Source organism: Lontra canadensis, unplaced genomic scaffold (genome assembly GCF_010015895.1).
Source record: "Lontra canadensis isolate GAN:19392208 unplaced genomic scaffold, GSC_riverotter_1.0 scaffold6, whole genome shotgun sequence".
In the NCBI taxonomy this organism is placed as follows: Eukaryota; Metazoa; Chordata; class Mammalia; order Carnivora; family Mustelidae; genus Lontra; species Lontra canadensis.
The window spans coordinates 12,412,501-12,428,908 of NW_022631000.1; the positions used below are offsets into that span (position 1 = coordinate 12,412,501).

At 34.3% G+C, this 16,408-nt stretch overlaps 1 protein-coding gene across 7 annotated transcripts in view; it reads right to left on the minus strand.

Moving 5' to 3' along the window:
* The window catches only part of SLC9C1 (solute carrier family 9 member C1), an 80,190-nt gene that overhangs the window by 6,376 nt on the left and 57,406 nt on the right, over positions 1–16,408 (minus strand). For 6 of the 7 annotated variants that reach the window (XM_032852187.1, XM_032852185.1, XM_032852184.1 and 3 more), the window contains 8 exons: positions 14,452–14,601; positions 13,063–13,114; positions 11,635–11,783; positions 8,754–8,879; positions 8,114–8,212; positions 7,229–7,402; positions 1,236–1,367; positions 918–1,103 (listed from right to left, as the gene is read on the minus strand). In XM_032852187.1, coding sequence (XP_032708078.1) covers positions 918–1,103; positions 1,236–1,367; positions 7,229–7,402; positions 8,114–8,212; positions 8,754–8,879; positions 11,635–11,783; positions 13,063–13,114; positions 14,452–14,601 — 1,068 coding nt within the window. The remainder of the gene's footprint in view (positions 1–917; positions 1,104–1,235; positions 1,368–7,228; positions 7,403–8,113; positions 8,213–8,753; positions 8,880–11,634; positions 11,784–13,062; positions 13,115–14,451; positions 14,602–16,408) is intronic. The other variant, XM_032852190.1, reaches the window with a different exon arrangement.

Sequence of the window (16,408 nt, forward strand, 5' to 3'; positions counted from 1 at the left end):
TCCCTTCCTCTCAGTGGGTCTATCACATTGGAACTGGTGGCATCTGTTCAGAAAATTTTTCTTATGTCTCTTTCTCATCTTTGGATTCCTCTTATCCCCACCTCATGTTTTTCTCCTGATCCAAAGCTACCTCTAAAGTACTTCTATCATAGCTGTACATGTTTCATTAACATATATATGTTTCTTTTCACTTGGTTGAGAGCTCTTCTGAGAGTAAGTTGCAAATCTCATTTGTCTTGATCACTTTAGCATCTAGCGTGGTTTCTGCCATATATTCATTGCTTTCAAAATATATGCCTAATTTAATTGACTTGAGGTCTTTCAATTTATTTTCTCTAGATACATATTGTATGTCCCCTGATTCCTCCTGACAAGTGCCTTTCTTTCTCTATCCCGACACACACACGCACACACACACAGTCTGCCTTCTTTCTTTCTGCATATGCACAACTTCTCATTCTGATTGCCAGGAAAACTCAGCCCCTTAAACATGGCAAGTCCTTCATCTTACATTCATTTTCAAAGTAGCTGAGCAAATAGCACTGATACTCAGTTCAGCATGGGTCTGTCAGAACTTTCCTAGAGTACTGTTGACACAGTCCACGGAAAGTGGTCTTTCTGCAACGTGTAAATGAACTTAACAGGCCCTCTCTTGTTATGTACTATAGCACCAAAATCTAACCACTGCCAAAATGTACAGCTCAGTCTGCTTCATTGACACTGAACAGGATACCTTGATGTTTGGGCTACCAAGGACCAAAGCAATCAGTGAACTGGGTGTGTGTGGTGTGTGTTTATGGAGTGATAGAGGAAACACAGAGGATGGGAAGGTGGAAAAGTGACAATTTTTCTAATGTTCATACATTGTCTGGACATATGTCATATTGACTGGAAGGCAGGAATCAACATTTCTATACCTGACAGCATGTTATAGGAATTAAGGAAGGTGCCTTATAAGCTTTTCGTAATTGACAATCTTCTACAGCTCCATGGATGAGGATGACATAAGTCACAGTTTCATCATAGATACCAGTTTTGGTGTTCTTTGGTATATCTTTTACAGAAACATTACGGAGTTTTAACTGCATCTTGTAGTTCCAGTCCTATAAGGAAAACACGATTTCGTAGTCTACTGTTTATGTTTAATACCAATTCCTAAAGAGTTAATTGATAACAGCATTTTAATATAATTCTATTCAGACAGAAGGATGAGTTTATATATAAACACCTCTTACCTCATAAGATAAATGTTCCCTCATTTTTTTTGCAGCAATTGAAAGTCCAAGTTTTAGCCACATTTTATACTCGATGTGAGGACAACATTGTTCAAAAGCTTCATACAAGTGTTGTATAGGAATAAAACACAACTGAAAAATGGAGGATATAAATGTAATATTTCATTCTGTACACCTATAGTTTAAGGATATAAGGTTTTCTTATTTACATATAACATTAAAGCTAAGAATTTAAATTATGTAAGATTCATGTTGTTCCCTGGACACCTAATAAAATGTGTGTAGTAGTAAATATTTGTGTATCTTTTCATAAATTAAGTAGTAAAAGGTTACATGCTCCAATGAAATATTATCTCTTTAGTTTAAAAGTTTCCATGATTTTTGATATGTTGTTTTCTACTTTTTCAGAAACTGTAAGAATAATAATAATATTTTTGAGCTCTAAGAATTCTTTGTAGATTCCATTGTCAAGTAATTTTTCAGATAAAGGTATTGTGAAAAGCTCCCACCCCATGGTCTGTGGCTTGCTTTTTCCATGTTCTTTGCGGTGTCTTTTCAAAAAGCAGAAGATTTTAATTCTAGTTACATTCAATTTATCAATATTTCCTTTTACGGTTTGTATTTCTTCTGACCCGGCTTAGAAATCTTTGCCTATCTCAAGATCTGTGTTTATAGCTCTAATTTTTATGTTTAGGTCTATCATCATTCCAAGTCAAATTTTTTGCATAATATATGGGGCTGAAGCTCAGAGCTTCCACTCAGATATTTGGGATTTTCAGGATCACTTGTTGAGAATACCATTATCATTAAAGATCAATTGATTGTGTATATATGAATCTATTTCTGGATTCTCTTCCCTGTTCTACTGATCTATATTATCTTAAGCTAATACCATTTGGTGTTGGTTATAACAGATTTATAATAAGACTTCAAGTCAGACAGTAAAGGTCATCTAACATTATTTTTTTTTAAATTTTAATTCCAGTGTAGTTGACTCATAGTGTTACATTAATTTCAGGTGTACGATATAGTGATTCAATAATTCCATATATTACTCCAGTGCTCATCAAGATAAGTGTACTCTTAATTCTCTTCACCTATTTCACCTATCCCCTGACGCCCCCCTTCCCTCTGGTAACCATCTGTTTATTCTCTATAGTTAAGAGTTTGTTTTTGGTTTGTCTCTTTTTTCCTTTGTTCATTTGTTTTCTTTTTTTTTTTTTTTTAAGATTTTATTTATTTATTTATTTGTCAGAGAGAGAGAGAGAGAGAGAGAGAGCTCACAAGCAGGCAGAGAGGCAGGCAGAGGCCGAGAGAGAAGCAGGCTCCCTGCCGAGCAAGGAGCCCGATGTGGAACTCGATCCCAGGACCCTGGGATCATGACCTGAGCCGAAGGCAGCAGCTTAGCCCACAGAGCCACCCAGGTGTCCCTGTTTTGCTTCTTAAATTCCACACATAAGTGAAATCATATGGTATTTGTCTTTCCCTGACTTATTTTGCTTAGCATTATACTCTCTAGTTCCATCCATGTTGTTGCAAATGGCAAGATTTCATTCTTTTTTATGGCCAGATAAGATTCCATTATATATATACACGCACAATATTTTCTTTATCCATCCATCTATTGATGGACACTTAGGTTGCTTCCGTAATTTGGCTATTTTAAATAATGATGCCATAAACATAGAGGTGCATATATCCCTTCAAATTCTTTGAGTAAATACCCACTAGTGTGATCACTGGATCTTAGGGGAGTTCTATTAATTTTTTAAAGAACCTCCATTCTGTCTTCCGTAGTGACGCACCAGTTTACATTCCTATCAATAGTGCATGAGGGTCCCTTTTCCTTCACATCCTTGCCAACAATTGTTTATTGGGTTTTTTATTTTAGCCATTCTGATGGGTGTGAGGTGACATCTTATTGTGGTTTTGATTTGTGTTTCTCTGATGATAAGTGATGATGAGCATCTTTTCATGTGTCTGCTGGCCATTTGTAAGTCTTCTTTGGAGAAATGTCTGTTTATGTCTTCTGCCCATTTTTAAAAAATTAATTAATTTATTTTTTAAAATAAACATATAATGTATTTTTATCCCCAGGGGTACAGGTCTGTGAATCACCAGGTTTACACAATTTACAGCGCTCACCATAGCACGTACCCTTCCCAATGTCTATAACCCAGCCACTATATCCCTCCCCGCTCACACTCCCCAGCAACCCTCAGTTTTTTGGTGAGGTTAAGAGTCTCTTATGGTTTGTCTCTTTCCCCAGTCCCATATTGTTTCATTTTTTCCCTCCCTTCCCCCCACGACCTCTCTATTCTGCCTCTCAAACTCCTCATATCAGAGAGATCACATAATTGTCTTTCTCTGATTGACTTATTTTGCTTAGCATAATACCTTCTAATTCCAACCACGTCATTGCAAATGGCAAGATTTCGTTTCTTTTAATGGCTGCATCATATTCCATTGTATATATATACCACATCTTCTGTATCCATTCATATGTTGATGGACATCTAGGCTCTTTCCATAGTTTGGCTATTGTGGACATTATTGCTATAAACATTCGGGCGCACGTGCCTCTTCGGATCACTACATTTGCATCTTTAGGGTAAATACCCAGTAGTGCAATTGCTGGGTCATAGGGTAGCTCTATTTTAAACTTTTTGAGGAACCTCCATGCTGTTTTCCAGAGTGGTTGCACTAGCTTAGATTCCCACCAACAGCGTAGGAGGGTTCCCATTTCTCTGCATCCTCGCCAGCATCTGTTGTTTCCTGACTTGTTAATTTTAGCCATTCTGACTGGTGTGAGGTGATATCTCATTGTGGTTTTGATATTTATTTCCCTAATGTCTTCTGCCCATTTTTAAACTGGATTATTATTGTTATTATTTTTTGGTGTTGAGTTGTATAAGTTCTTATATATATTTTGGATACTAACCTTTTATCAAATATACCATTTGCTAATATCTTCTCCCATTCAGTAGATTATCTTTTAGTTCTGTTTGTTGTTTCCTTTGTTGTGCAGAAGCTTTTTACTTTGATGTAGTTCCAATAGTTTATATTTGTTTTTGTTTCCCTTGCCTCAGGAGACATAATTAGAAAGAAGTTGTTATGGCCAGTTTCAGAGAAATGATCACCTGTTCTCCATTCCAGGATTTTCATTTTTTATTCATTTATTTTTTAGGCAAACTCTATGCACAATGTGGGGCTTAAATTATGGTCCCAAGAGCCACATGCTACTGACTAAGACAGCCAGCCGGGCACCCCTATTCTAAGATTTTTATAGCTTCAGGTCTCCCATTTAGGTCCTTAATCCATTTTGAATTTATTTTTGTGTGTGGTGTAAAAAAGTAATCCACTTTCACTTCTTTGCATTTAACCACCCTGTTTTCCCAACATCATTTGTTGAAGAGACTTTTTCCCATTGCATATTCTTGCCTACTTTGTCAAAGATTAATTGGCCATATTATTGTGGGTTTATTTCTGGATTTTCTATTCTGTTCCATTGATTTATGTTTCTATTTTTGTCCCATACTGTTTTGATTAGTATAGCTTTGTAATATAATGTGAAATCTTTAATTACGATACCCACAGCTTTGTTTTTCAAGATTGCTTTCACTTTCTTTTATGGTTCCATACATATTTTAGGATTGTTTGGTCTAGTTCTGTGAAAAATGCTGTTAGTATTTTGATAGGGATTACATTAACTCTGTAGACTACTTTGGATAATACAGACAATTTTAACAATATTTGTTTTTCCAACCTATCAGCATGAGACATCTTAATTTCTTTCATCAAGGTTTTATAGTTTCCAGAGTACAGATCTTTCACCTCCTTGGTTAAATTTATTTCTGGGTATTTTATTATTTGTGGTGCAGCTGGAAATGGGATTACTTTCTTAATTTCCTTCTGCTGTTTCATTATTAGTGTATAGAGATGCAATGGGTTTCTATACATGGTTTTGTATCCTGCAACCTTACTAAATTCACTTATCAGTTCTAGAATTTTTCTTTTTGATGGCCTTTAGGGTTTTTTATATATAGTATCATGTCAAAGAGTGAAAATTTTACTTTTTCCTTACCAATTTAGATGAGTTTTATTTCTTTTTCTTGTCTGATTGCTGTGGGTAGGGCTTGCAATATTTGTCGAATAAAAGCAGTAAGAGTGGACATCCTTGTTTTGTTCCTGACCTTAGGGGGAAAGCTCTCAGCTTTTCACCTTTGAGTCTGATGTTAGCTGTAGGTTTTTAATATACGGCCTTTATTTTGTTGAGACATGTGCCCTCTACACCCACTTTGTTGAGGTCTCTTATTATGAATGGGTCTTGTACTTTGCCAAATGCTTTTTCTGCACCTACTGAAATTCTCATATGGTTCTTATTCTTTCTCTTATTGATGTGATGTGTCATGTTGATTCATTTGTAAATATTGAACTACCCTTGCATTTGGGAATAAAAGTCATTCAATAGTGGTGAACTTTTTTTTTTTAATGTATTGTTGGATTCAGTTTGCTAATATATTGTTGAGGATTTTTGCATCTATGAGTAGGTAACTTGATGTTCATCAGAGATATTGGCCTATAGTTGTCTCTTTTGTAGTGTCTATCTGGTTTTAGTATCAGGGTAATGCTGACCTCATAGAATGAATTTGGAAGCTTTCCTTCCTCTTTGATTTTGGAATATTCTGAGAAGAATAAGTACTAACTCTTCTTTAAATGTCTGGTTGAATTCACCTGTGAGGCCATCTGGTCCTGGACTTCTGTTTGTTGGAGTTTTTTGATTTCTTGTTCAATTTCATTGCTGGTAATTGATCTGTTTAAATTTTCTATTTCTTCCTGATTCAGTTTTGGGAAGTTACATGTTTCTAGGAATTTATTCATTTCTTCTAGCTTGTCCAAATTGTTGGCATATAGTTTTTCATAATATTCTCTTACAATCCTTTGTATTTCTCTGATGTCAGTTATTTCTCCTCTTTCATTTTTGATTTTGTTGATTTGAATCATCTCTCTCTCTTTCTTATTTTTATGAATTTGGCTGAAGGTTTATCAATTTTGTTGATTTTTTTCAAAGAGCCAGCTTTGCAGCATCATCTCCAGAGGTGGATGAGGCCCAATTGTCCCACTTTTAGTAACACTATGATTGTTTTTTAGGTGATGCCAGCCTAGCCTGGTCCTTTCATTATAAAGTTTCCCATTAACATTCCACACAGTAGTTCTAGCATCAGTTGATGGCTGTTGCCTAGATCCATTACTTCATTGAGATGGCAAAATGAAAATACTCTAATTCTCTGTTTCTATATTTGTTAGCTGGAATTCTGTACAGAAGAAAATTTCTTCTTCTTCTTCTTCTTTTTTTTTTTTTTTGGTTACCTTGAAAGAATTCATAGAGGAAAGGCAGATAAATGTTGAATACCTTCGATTTAAAAAAAAAATCCATTTTTAGAATAGTAAGTTCGTATCCCAACAATCTTATTGGAAACTAAACAAACTTTGGTATCATCATCAACTTATGGATTTTTGTATATCATGGGGTTCAGTTGTTTGCAATCATTTTTCTTTTTGAGTTTAAATTAAGCCAGTGATAGCCCTTGTTGCTTTGAGAATTTTGTCCTCATTGTGCCTGGGAAAACTTCCATCCACTTTGCTCAACTTCTTTATTAATAAATGTTAGTTCTCTGACTTTTTCCCTTCCTTACCTCCCAAATTATGGTATTGATAGCTAAATATGTCCTCTAATTTCCCCATGAGAGTCCTCATTTAATCAGTTTTTCATTAAAACTTTCAATATGGTATGTTAATTTTGCAAGCCATTTTGCCAGGACAGTATACTGGATAAGTATAATTTGGTAGCAAGTTTTATTCCTTTACTATTCCTATTTTTAAAAAAAAGTTACTAGACTGTAAATATATGCTAAGTACAGAAATAACCTTGGTATTTGATACTAGATATTTAATAAGTTACAGCAATAGGAAAAAAGATGATATTTTCTGACCTCCACTACGGTTTTGCAGGTAGCAGAATACATCATGGGCTTATTAGTTAAACAGTTTAGCTCTCCTATTATTTCCCCACTGATCACAAAATCTGTGTACATTAGCTGATAATCTTTCTCCTCTGACTCCCAGAACATTTGGTCAATTCCGAAACCAGGTTTTGATCTTTGAAGCTGTTAAAGAATGAAGAAAGAAGGAAAAAAAAAATGCCAGTTAATTACCAAAACTCTCTAATTTTTTATTTTTTCCTTTGGTTTTAACAATTTTAATATGTAAATACGATTTTGAGGATGCTTCTTACTTGTGCCTTTTAAAGTGAATTTATTAAATTAGCAAAAGTATTCTTAGGTATTGCAATCTTTCTGATTCCTTCTACTCAGCCAACTTATACCTGCCTTAAAGTGGCTAAATGCCCAGTTCAGATAAACACAAGATGAAAACAACTTAAAATATTGCCTCTTAAAGATGATCCTTTGGATGGTTTCTTGTTATCTACAGGAAAGCAACACTTAAAAGGTGATAAGTAGGGGCACTTGGGTGGCTCAGTTGGTTAAGTGACTGCTTTCAGTTCAGGTCATGATCTTGGAGTCCCAGGATCCAATCCCATGTTGGGCTCTCTGCTCAGCAGGGAGTCTGCTTCTCCCTCTGACCTCTCCCCTCTCATGCTCCCTCTCTCTCATTTTCTCTCTCTCTCTCAAATAAATAAAATAAAATAAAAGGTGATAGGTAATGTTAACCATTGTGTTTGAACAAGAAAAGTGAACGGTGGCTATTGTCCTAAAAGAGGAACAATGCAGTTCTTAACATGGAAAACTATGAATTCTCAATTTTATCGAATTTTTAACTAATGTTCACAAGTGCATTTTTGAATAAATCTGACTTACCTTTATCATACCTGATATTATTATATAAATTCCTTTGGGCTCATCACCTTCTTCAAATATATCATTTCCACAGTCAAATGTTACAACCCTGGCTCTTTCCTTAAAAATATCACCAAATATATAGGACATAAACACTATATTAGCAGTGGTTGGGGATGTTGAGGTTTACATCTTAATAAAAGTTCTTACATATTAAAATATCAGTCAGTAAGATCCAACTTATTGTGTTAGTGATAAATTTGTAAGAGAAAATAGGAATTATGAATATCAAAGAGATGAAGGTGGATATCCATAGATCTTTATAACTTCAGATGTGATGTTTATGCATGGAGTTTTAAGCTGGAGATTATCACAGTCTTTATTAAAAAAATCATTTGTTAAAAAAAATCATTTGGGGCGCCTGGGTGGCTCAGTAGGTTAAAGCCTCTGCCTTCGGCTTGGGTTATGATCCCAGGGTCCTGGGATCAAGCCCCGCATTGGGCTCTCTGCACCGTGGAGAGCCTGCTTCCTCCTCTCTCTCTGCCTGCCTCTCTGCCTACTTGTGATCTCTGTCTGTCAAATAAATAAATAAAATCTTTAAATAAAAAAAATCATTTGTTGGTACATTATAGATGGTATTACCAGAAAATGAAAATATTACCTGAATGAAGCGTATATGGTCTTTGTCTTTGTCTAGCCATGGAATATGGTAGAGTGCTTCTTCAATAGTAAGGGGCTTGATAACAGGTAGGAAATCAAGTATCTCTCTTTTTTTGGCCATTATTAACTAAAACCACAAAATTTAAGAAAGAAGATGAACAAAATTGGTGTTCACAGAATGCTTACGAAATTATGATTTGGTACTCTTTCTTTTACTTGCTCTTCTGAGATTTTTGTTGTTCTATGGAAACCTTCAACTTCTCCCCACTGACAGCATTTTTCTGTTATCATCATTCTGAAGTCACAGATTAAATATTTAAAGTAAACTTTTTTTAACTGAATTATAGCACAAAAACAAAAAGTGCACAGATTATAAATGTCCACTCAAAGAACATTTACAATGTGAAAAGATCTTGGTAACCAGCACCCAGATTAAGAAATAAAACATTTACTACACCTAAAATCCTTATATTTTCTTCTAGTCATTTCGTTTATCTAAAGATAACCTCTTTTATCAGAGTTTAACTTTGTTTGGTTTTGAGATTTATCTGCATGAAATCAACAAGTATGTACTTGTTTGTGTCTGGTTTCATTTGTTCAGTAGTATGTTTATAAGATTCATCTTTAATATTAGAGGGAGCAGAAGTTTATTCCTGTCATTTTCATTGTTGTAGAGGATTATGTTATATGGATATACCACAGTTTTGTCTACTTTTGATCAACATTTGGAGTGTGCCAGCTTTGGCCTTTTGTAATGCTGCTGTATTTGTTTGCTGTACATATGTACACATTTCTGTGGATATATGGTTCTGTAATCTAATTGCTAGGTCATATGTGTATTTTCACATTTAGTAGATTCTGCCTAACGATTCCAAAGTGATTACGTTAAATTATACTCTTACTCTAATATTCCAGTTCCACATAATTGCCTATAGCTAATATTGTCAGTTAAAAAAAATTAAGTATTCTGATGGTTGTGTATTGGTATTTCACTTGGTTTTAATTTGTGTTAAGTTTATGACAATAAAATTTAGTACCTTTTGTTATGTATCAGTTATTTGAATATCCTCTTTTGTGAGGTGTCTACTCAATGTGCATGACTCCTTTTATCATTTCTTTCAGTTCTATGGTAATAAACTCCCTTCACTTTTGTTTATCTGGGACTGTCTTAATTTCTTTTACATTTCTGCAGGACAGTTTTGTTGGATATAGGATTTTTGGTTGATAGATTTTTTTCTCTTTTAGCATTTCAAATATATCACTTAACTTCCTTCTGGTCTCCAAAGTATCTGATAAGAAATCTGATAATAATCTTATTAAGGATTGCTTATATGGGATGAGTTACTTCTTTATTGATGATTTCAAAATTTTCTTTTGTCTTTTGACAGTTTGATTATAATGTGTCTTGGTGTGGGTCTCTTTCAGGTCATCCTACTTGGAATTTATTGAACTTCTTGGATATTAATATTTATGTATTTCATCTAAGTTGGGAAGTTTTCAGCATTACTTCTTCAAATATTCTCTCTCTGTCTCTCACCTTGTGGAATTTCCACAATGCACATGTTGGTCCTCTTGATTGGATCTCACGGGTCTCTTAGATTTTGTCACTTTTCACCAATCTTTTTATTTCTGTTCCGCAAATAGGATAATTTCCATTGTTTTATCTTTAAGGTGACTGATCTTTCTGCCTGCTCAAATACGCCTTTCAGTTCTTGCCACATAGATGTTATATATTTTATCTTAGGTTCACACTTAAGGATTTTGAGTTTTTAATCAATACTGTGAATAGAATATTTTTCTTTAGTTGAGGAAGGATTTTGAATGTCAATATTATTTCTGAATGCCCTATGATTTACCTTATTAATCCTACATATTTTAGTTTATTTTCCTAGGATTTTAAAGAATCAATATATGATAACTTTTTCATCTTTCCAAAAATTTTATCTCTCAATTTCCTTGCTTTCTTTTCTTCACCTGGCTAAGATTTCCAGCAAGGCATTCAATATTTGGAGAGGCACTGTTCATTTTCCTTTTGGTCCTGACTTTAGTTGGAATACTTATGTTTTACCATTTAATACAATGTTTCTTTTAAATTTTAAATAGAAACTCTTTATTCAGTGAAGGATTCTACTTCTCTTATTAGCCTCATGAGAATTTTTAAAAATATTTTGAGTAATAAATTTTGTCAATTTTTTTCTTTTTCTTTTTCTTCAATTTTTTAAACTCTTAATAAGTTATATAGCTATTTTGAGAGCTAAAACATTCTTAGTCATATACTAAACTTTTAATATACCACCAGATTTAATTAGCTACCATTATGTTTAAAAGTTTTGTATATATATTCACAAGCATAATAGCTTTTGTTTTTTTTCTCATACCATTCCCAATCTGGAGAGTAAATTTTGTACTTACAGAATTAGTTGTGACCCTCTATATTTTTTTATATGCCATGGTACCATTTAAATAACTTAAAGAAAATGTAGTGAATTTTTGCCATATAACTTAATGCTTTTATAAATTATGAGAGTCTATTGGAAAAGTTATTTCAGTGGTGTAGATAGTTCCTAGATACTGATTTCCACTGTAGTCTAGGATGAGAAATAGTTTAATCATACCAATGGTTTGGGAGAAAAGCATAGAAAGAGATGGTCTCTCACTGTGCCAAGAAAGGGAATGAGAAATTGAGCATTGGAGATCAGGAAGGAAATGCTCTAGGGTAGGTGCTTTTCTTTAGACAATTATTTTAAGCTAGACAATTATTTTAAGTTAGAGATATTCTGATCTCAGAGATGGCCTATATTAGAAAAACAGAAGTAGGTTTGAAGATCATAAACAACTATATATCAAGTAAGTATATTTGCTTTAAAAATATGCTACCTTACCTTATTAATTTCACAGCCTTCAATTTTATGAATAATACCTTTTGACCTAAAAACCTTAACAATTTCTCTAGCCAAATTGAGCATGACATTAATCTCCTCCTTTGTTTTCATAGTAACAGCGATTTCTGGGTGATCATACTCTAAGTAGCCTGAAAAATAACATTTTCAGATAAAATAAGAATATTATTTAAATATTTCATGTGGACAATAAGCTAGTGTTTCCACTCTAAATCCATGGACTACAACCCTCAACACAGATAAATGTATATCTTCCTGATGAGGTGTCTGCAATCAATCATAATTCACCAGTGGCTACAGAGTTCTGCTTGCTATTTTCTTGTCAGCTTATAGCTAAGCCCATAAGGAAGGACAGACAACCCTAGCCCTAGGATTAACAATTATACTGATATACCTGTATAGGATATTGAAAGGCTCCTCTGGGCCCTAGGTCTGGAGTTTATGTTCTACTTTTCTATTCTGTTTGAATTACGATTTTGGACTTCAAACAGTGCCTTAGGTATGGCTTCTGATTAAGTCTTCTCATCCATCTTTGGTTATTGTCCACCCAGCATTCCTGAGCATCTAGAGGACTCATCTATGCTCTTCTGCCTGTCTTATCAGGCAGAAGATTCCTGAATGCCCATGAGAGTTGCTTTCACTTAGATTCTATTTTGGCTTTTCCTTTGTGATGGCTTCTTGTCTCACTTGACAACTATCTGCCATGCAAAATCTCTCAAGTCTTGGTCAATTCTCAGATTTGCTGTGTCATTTTCTTGCCCACTACCTGGTACCAAACCTCCTTCTCCTCCCACATGAACTCTATGCTATAGGAGTGTGTCTGTCCCACTCCCAGGATTTACTCTGTACTAGGAGCATGACATGGCATGATTCAGAGAAGAAGCTATTGCCATATTTAGGCATAGAGGCTCCCAGCAGTCATATCAGAGATCCGTGAGACTCTTTTCTGATTTCAGCTTATAAATCCTAAATCCTCAGATGTTAGTGAGACTCTTTTCTGATTTCAGTTTATAAATCCCAAATCCTCAGATGGTAGCTCTGTGGCAAGTGAAGGGGAAAAAAATAACTTTTATTCCTTGTATTGCTCAGGATGGTGTGTGTACTTTTGGTTTGGAGGAAAATAGAATTTATAAGGTGATAATAGTATGTATAAGCATGCAATGTTAATGTGTTTAATAAGAATTTGAAAGGTCTTTATTGAGGTATAAGACAGGAAAAACAAGTGTGGAGAGGTAATATTACACGAAACCCATCCAAACCAAAGATATGATATTGTTGAAGTTATATAATTTATTATTAGTAATAAATAGGTTTCCTCAAATATCAGTTTAGTTATCAAAATAATTTTCTCTCTGAAGTAGTGATAATAAGGGATGGTTGTGCTTAATCTTTAGGGTGAAGGGTACATACCCAGCTCTTTCATAGCATGTCCTGTATTCTTCATTATCCTCCTTAACAACATCTACAAAATAAAAGAAGATTTATCCCCCTGGAGAACAAGCTGTTATAAAATATCTTTACATTTGCAACTGATGAATTTTTTTTTCACTTAACTAATAACTTTAAAGAAAACATGTGATGAGGAAATTTTCAGGGATTAGAATTCAATTTTGTGCAATAAATTTTATGTTTCTCCAGCAAGTTGGTGAAGAGAATAAAAAGTGGCATTACCAGGTTGATTTTGAGAACCCCAAAGGCAAGTCATATTTTTTTCTTTTTCCTTAAAGTAACCTGCTTTAGGGTACTATTGATTCTGAAAAACACAAGCACGGTTGATGCTTTCCTATTCAACTTTGGGGCCACAGGGAAAGCTTTCAATCTTAAATGAGGTAGAAGGTTTGGCTGAACTGTGTTAGAACAAAAATGAGCACTAAAGCTGGACATCTCAGGGATTCAGTTCCCCTTGTTTTTCCTACTGTGTATCCTCAAATTCCAGTGCTAAATATCTGTTTCCAGGTAAGAACAGGTAACAACATTTAGGAAAAGAGTTTTAAAATTACAGGTGGTGAAGAAAGGAAAGATACTGCTTTTTGTGTTCTACTACATAACACATGTTCGATTTTCTCAACTACAGAGCTTTGGGTATATATTACTTGACATTCACATGTTCCACGTTGCCTTGAAAGGTAAGTATTTCACATAGTTGACAAACTTGTGAGAACAACCACCTCAGTCAAAAAAGTGAAAATCCAGAACTTAAGCCCTAGAATTCTCTATGCTGTTTACTAGCCATGTGACTGAGCATAATCATTCAATCTCTCTTGGCTTTTTTTTTTTTTCGTTCTTTTTCTGTGTAATAAAGAAATTAGACAAGGTTTCCTTCTAGATGAGCTATTCTTACTTTTTCCATTTGGCAGATCCCCTTCATTTCCTTCTTTTACTGTGGGAAAATCAGGCAGGAGAGAGGAAGGGAGCCTTCGGGAATTATGAGGAGTCTCCCTTTGTTTAACATTACCATTACATCTCATCTTCCAATATTTCCTATTTAGTGCACCTGTTGTTGACAGATCGTGGAATTTGCATCAGGAGGGAGCTGATGACCACCGCACATATGTTTCATGTGCCCCAAAAGGTGGCTTGCAAAAGCCTCGTGATTTGCTACTGTGACACAGACAATTCAGTAACAGACATATTCAGCTTCTGAATAATACATATGTAGACTAGTTTAAGTTTTTACAGAAATTACTTAGCAAATTGTGTCAAAGACCACATCTACATATATAGAGAGGACATAATGGGTGGGGGCAACTGAGAGATTGGAGGAATAAACCTTACCTTACTAATGAAAGTTTTTCTCACCTGTTTAACCTGCTTAGAACTTGAAATCTGATCAATTATAGTCATTATATCTTCTTCACCTTGGACATATCCTTTTAGTATAGCATATTTCAAGGACAGCTGGTGACTCATCTTTTGATCTATTATTTGCAGCAACTTTGGGGTTATGAGCTGGAAAAAAATGGAACTACCATTTACTATAAATTGTACACAATTAGTTAGTTATATATTGATTAGTTTAACTAAAGTAGATAATATTAAGAAATAACATGTTTTCAACAGTAACTATAGTAAGCTGTCAAGGTTATTTTATTCATGGTACTTTTATAACTTCATGACCAGAGTGATTTCCCTATAATTAATAATGCTGGACACCTATGTGAAATTATGAATTTACTCTTTACTTATGTCCCCTATAGGGCATTGAATACTACTTCCAACTGGTTTAAATTCTTGGAAAACAATGCAATTAATCTTCTGGGCTTGTCATAAATGTGTATAAAGTACTGCCACTTTTACCTGTGAAATCTTCTACTAACCTTCTTATCAGAAGGTTTATTTGGGAGTTAGAATCCACCACAACTATACTTCTTGTTTGACCCCGCCATTAATTTCTCATTGTTTCTTTGCTGAGGTTTAACTTTCTAGATTATCTGTTACCACTCAGCAGTCCTTTAACTTCCCCAGAGTTGGCTGTTTCCCATGTTTTCCCATCTATGCTCCATAATCTTCATACTCTCCCCTCCGACCAACTGCCATTAATCCTCAAAGCACTAATTTACGCTCATCCTTCAAGATTCAGTTTAAGCATCACCTAATAAAAGACATCTTTTTAAAAAATCTCGTTAGCATTTTGTACATACTCTGTTTTGCACTTACCTTACAATGTAACATTGGAACATCTAGATGATACGTCATTTTCCTTCTACAAGTTCTCTAGAGTGTGTCTAATCTGTCTTCATGTTCCACGGCCTACCATTTGACATAATTTAAGGGTTCAGAATTTCCTGAATACCTAAACAAAATTTCCTTAGGTGGCTTACCAGTTTCTTCACTTAAAATATTTGGTCGACCCCGTATATTCTCCAATCGGAAAGAATTAACTAGTCCTTGGAATACACTTTGCTTGTCTTCCTTAGGTCAAATTGCACACTGGCATTACTTGCAGTCTTATTTAACACTAAAATGGGAAAAGCTACTAGTTGCATCCTTTTAGACCTTAGCAAAAGTATTTTTTAAGCATATGTAAGAAAGCTCTCAAGGTACAGATTCTAATCTCTTAGTTTTACCTCTAGATGAACCGTGTCTCACTTAGGTTTGTACCTCTCACGGTGCTTAAACGTGCGCGTGTCTTGTTTCTGTATGAATAGAGCGAGCCAGTGAGAGAGAGGGGATGTACACCTGCTCCATATATATACCTCACATGCCTTGTGATGGAGTGAGTCCCATGTCATTGAAATAACTGTATAGATAATAAAGAATATCATGCTTGTTATAGAAAGATGATTAGACAAATAAGGTTATTTTTGATGTTGTGATTTTATGTTACTACGAATTTATGAAACATGAAATGCATAATTTTTGGATTCTTAACATGTATGAATTTATACTATTTGCTTTGTCATTATGAATGGTGTGCATGGTTGTTTTGTTGATTTCCAGGTTTTATACCAGGTAGCTATAAAAATTAACATTACTTTGGGGTTAATTTATACTTACATTACTATGGAATTTTTTATGTGCTCTCTATTCAAAGAAAAAGCTATACTGAGTATTTCTATACTTTCATGTACTAAATAAATTGCACATACAATTTGGATAGTCATAAAATAATGTTATAAAATTTAATTTGTAGAAGGGTTATGAAATTTAAAATATAAACATCATCTCAATAAAAAGTGGAAATCATAAAACTATTAAACTGATCTTAGTCCATATTTCATGAAGCAGTCAGTAGAAATTTGAAATTGAATGATTT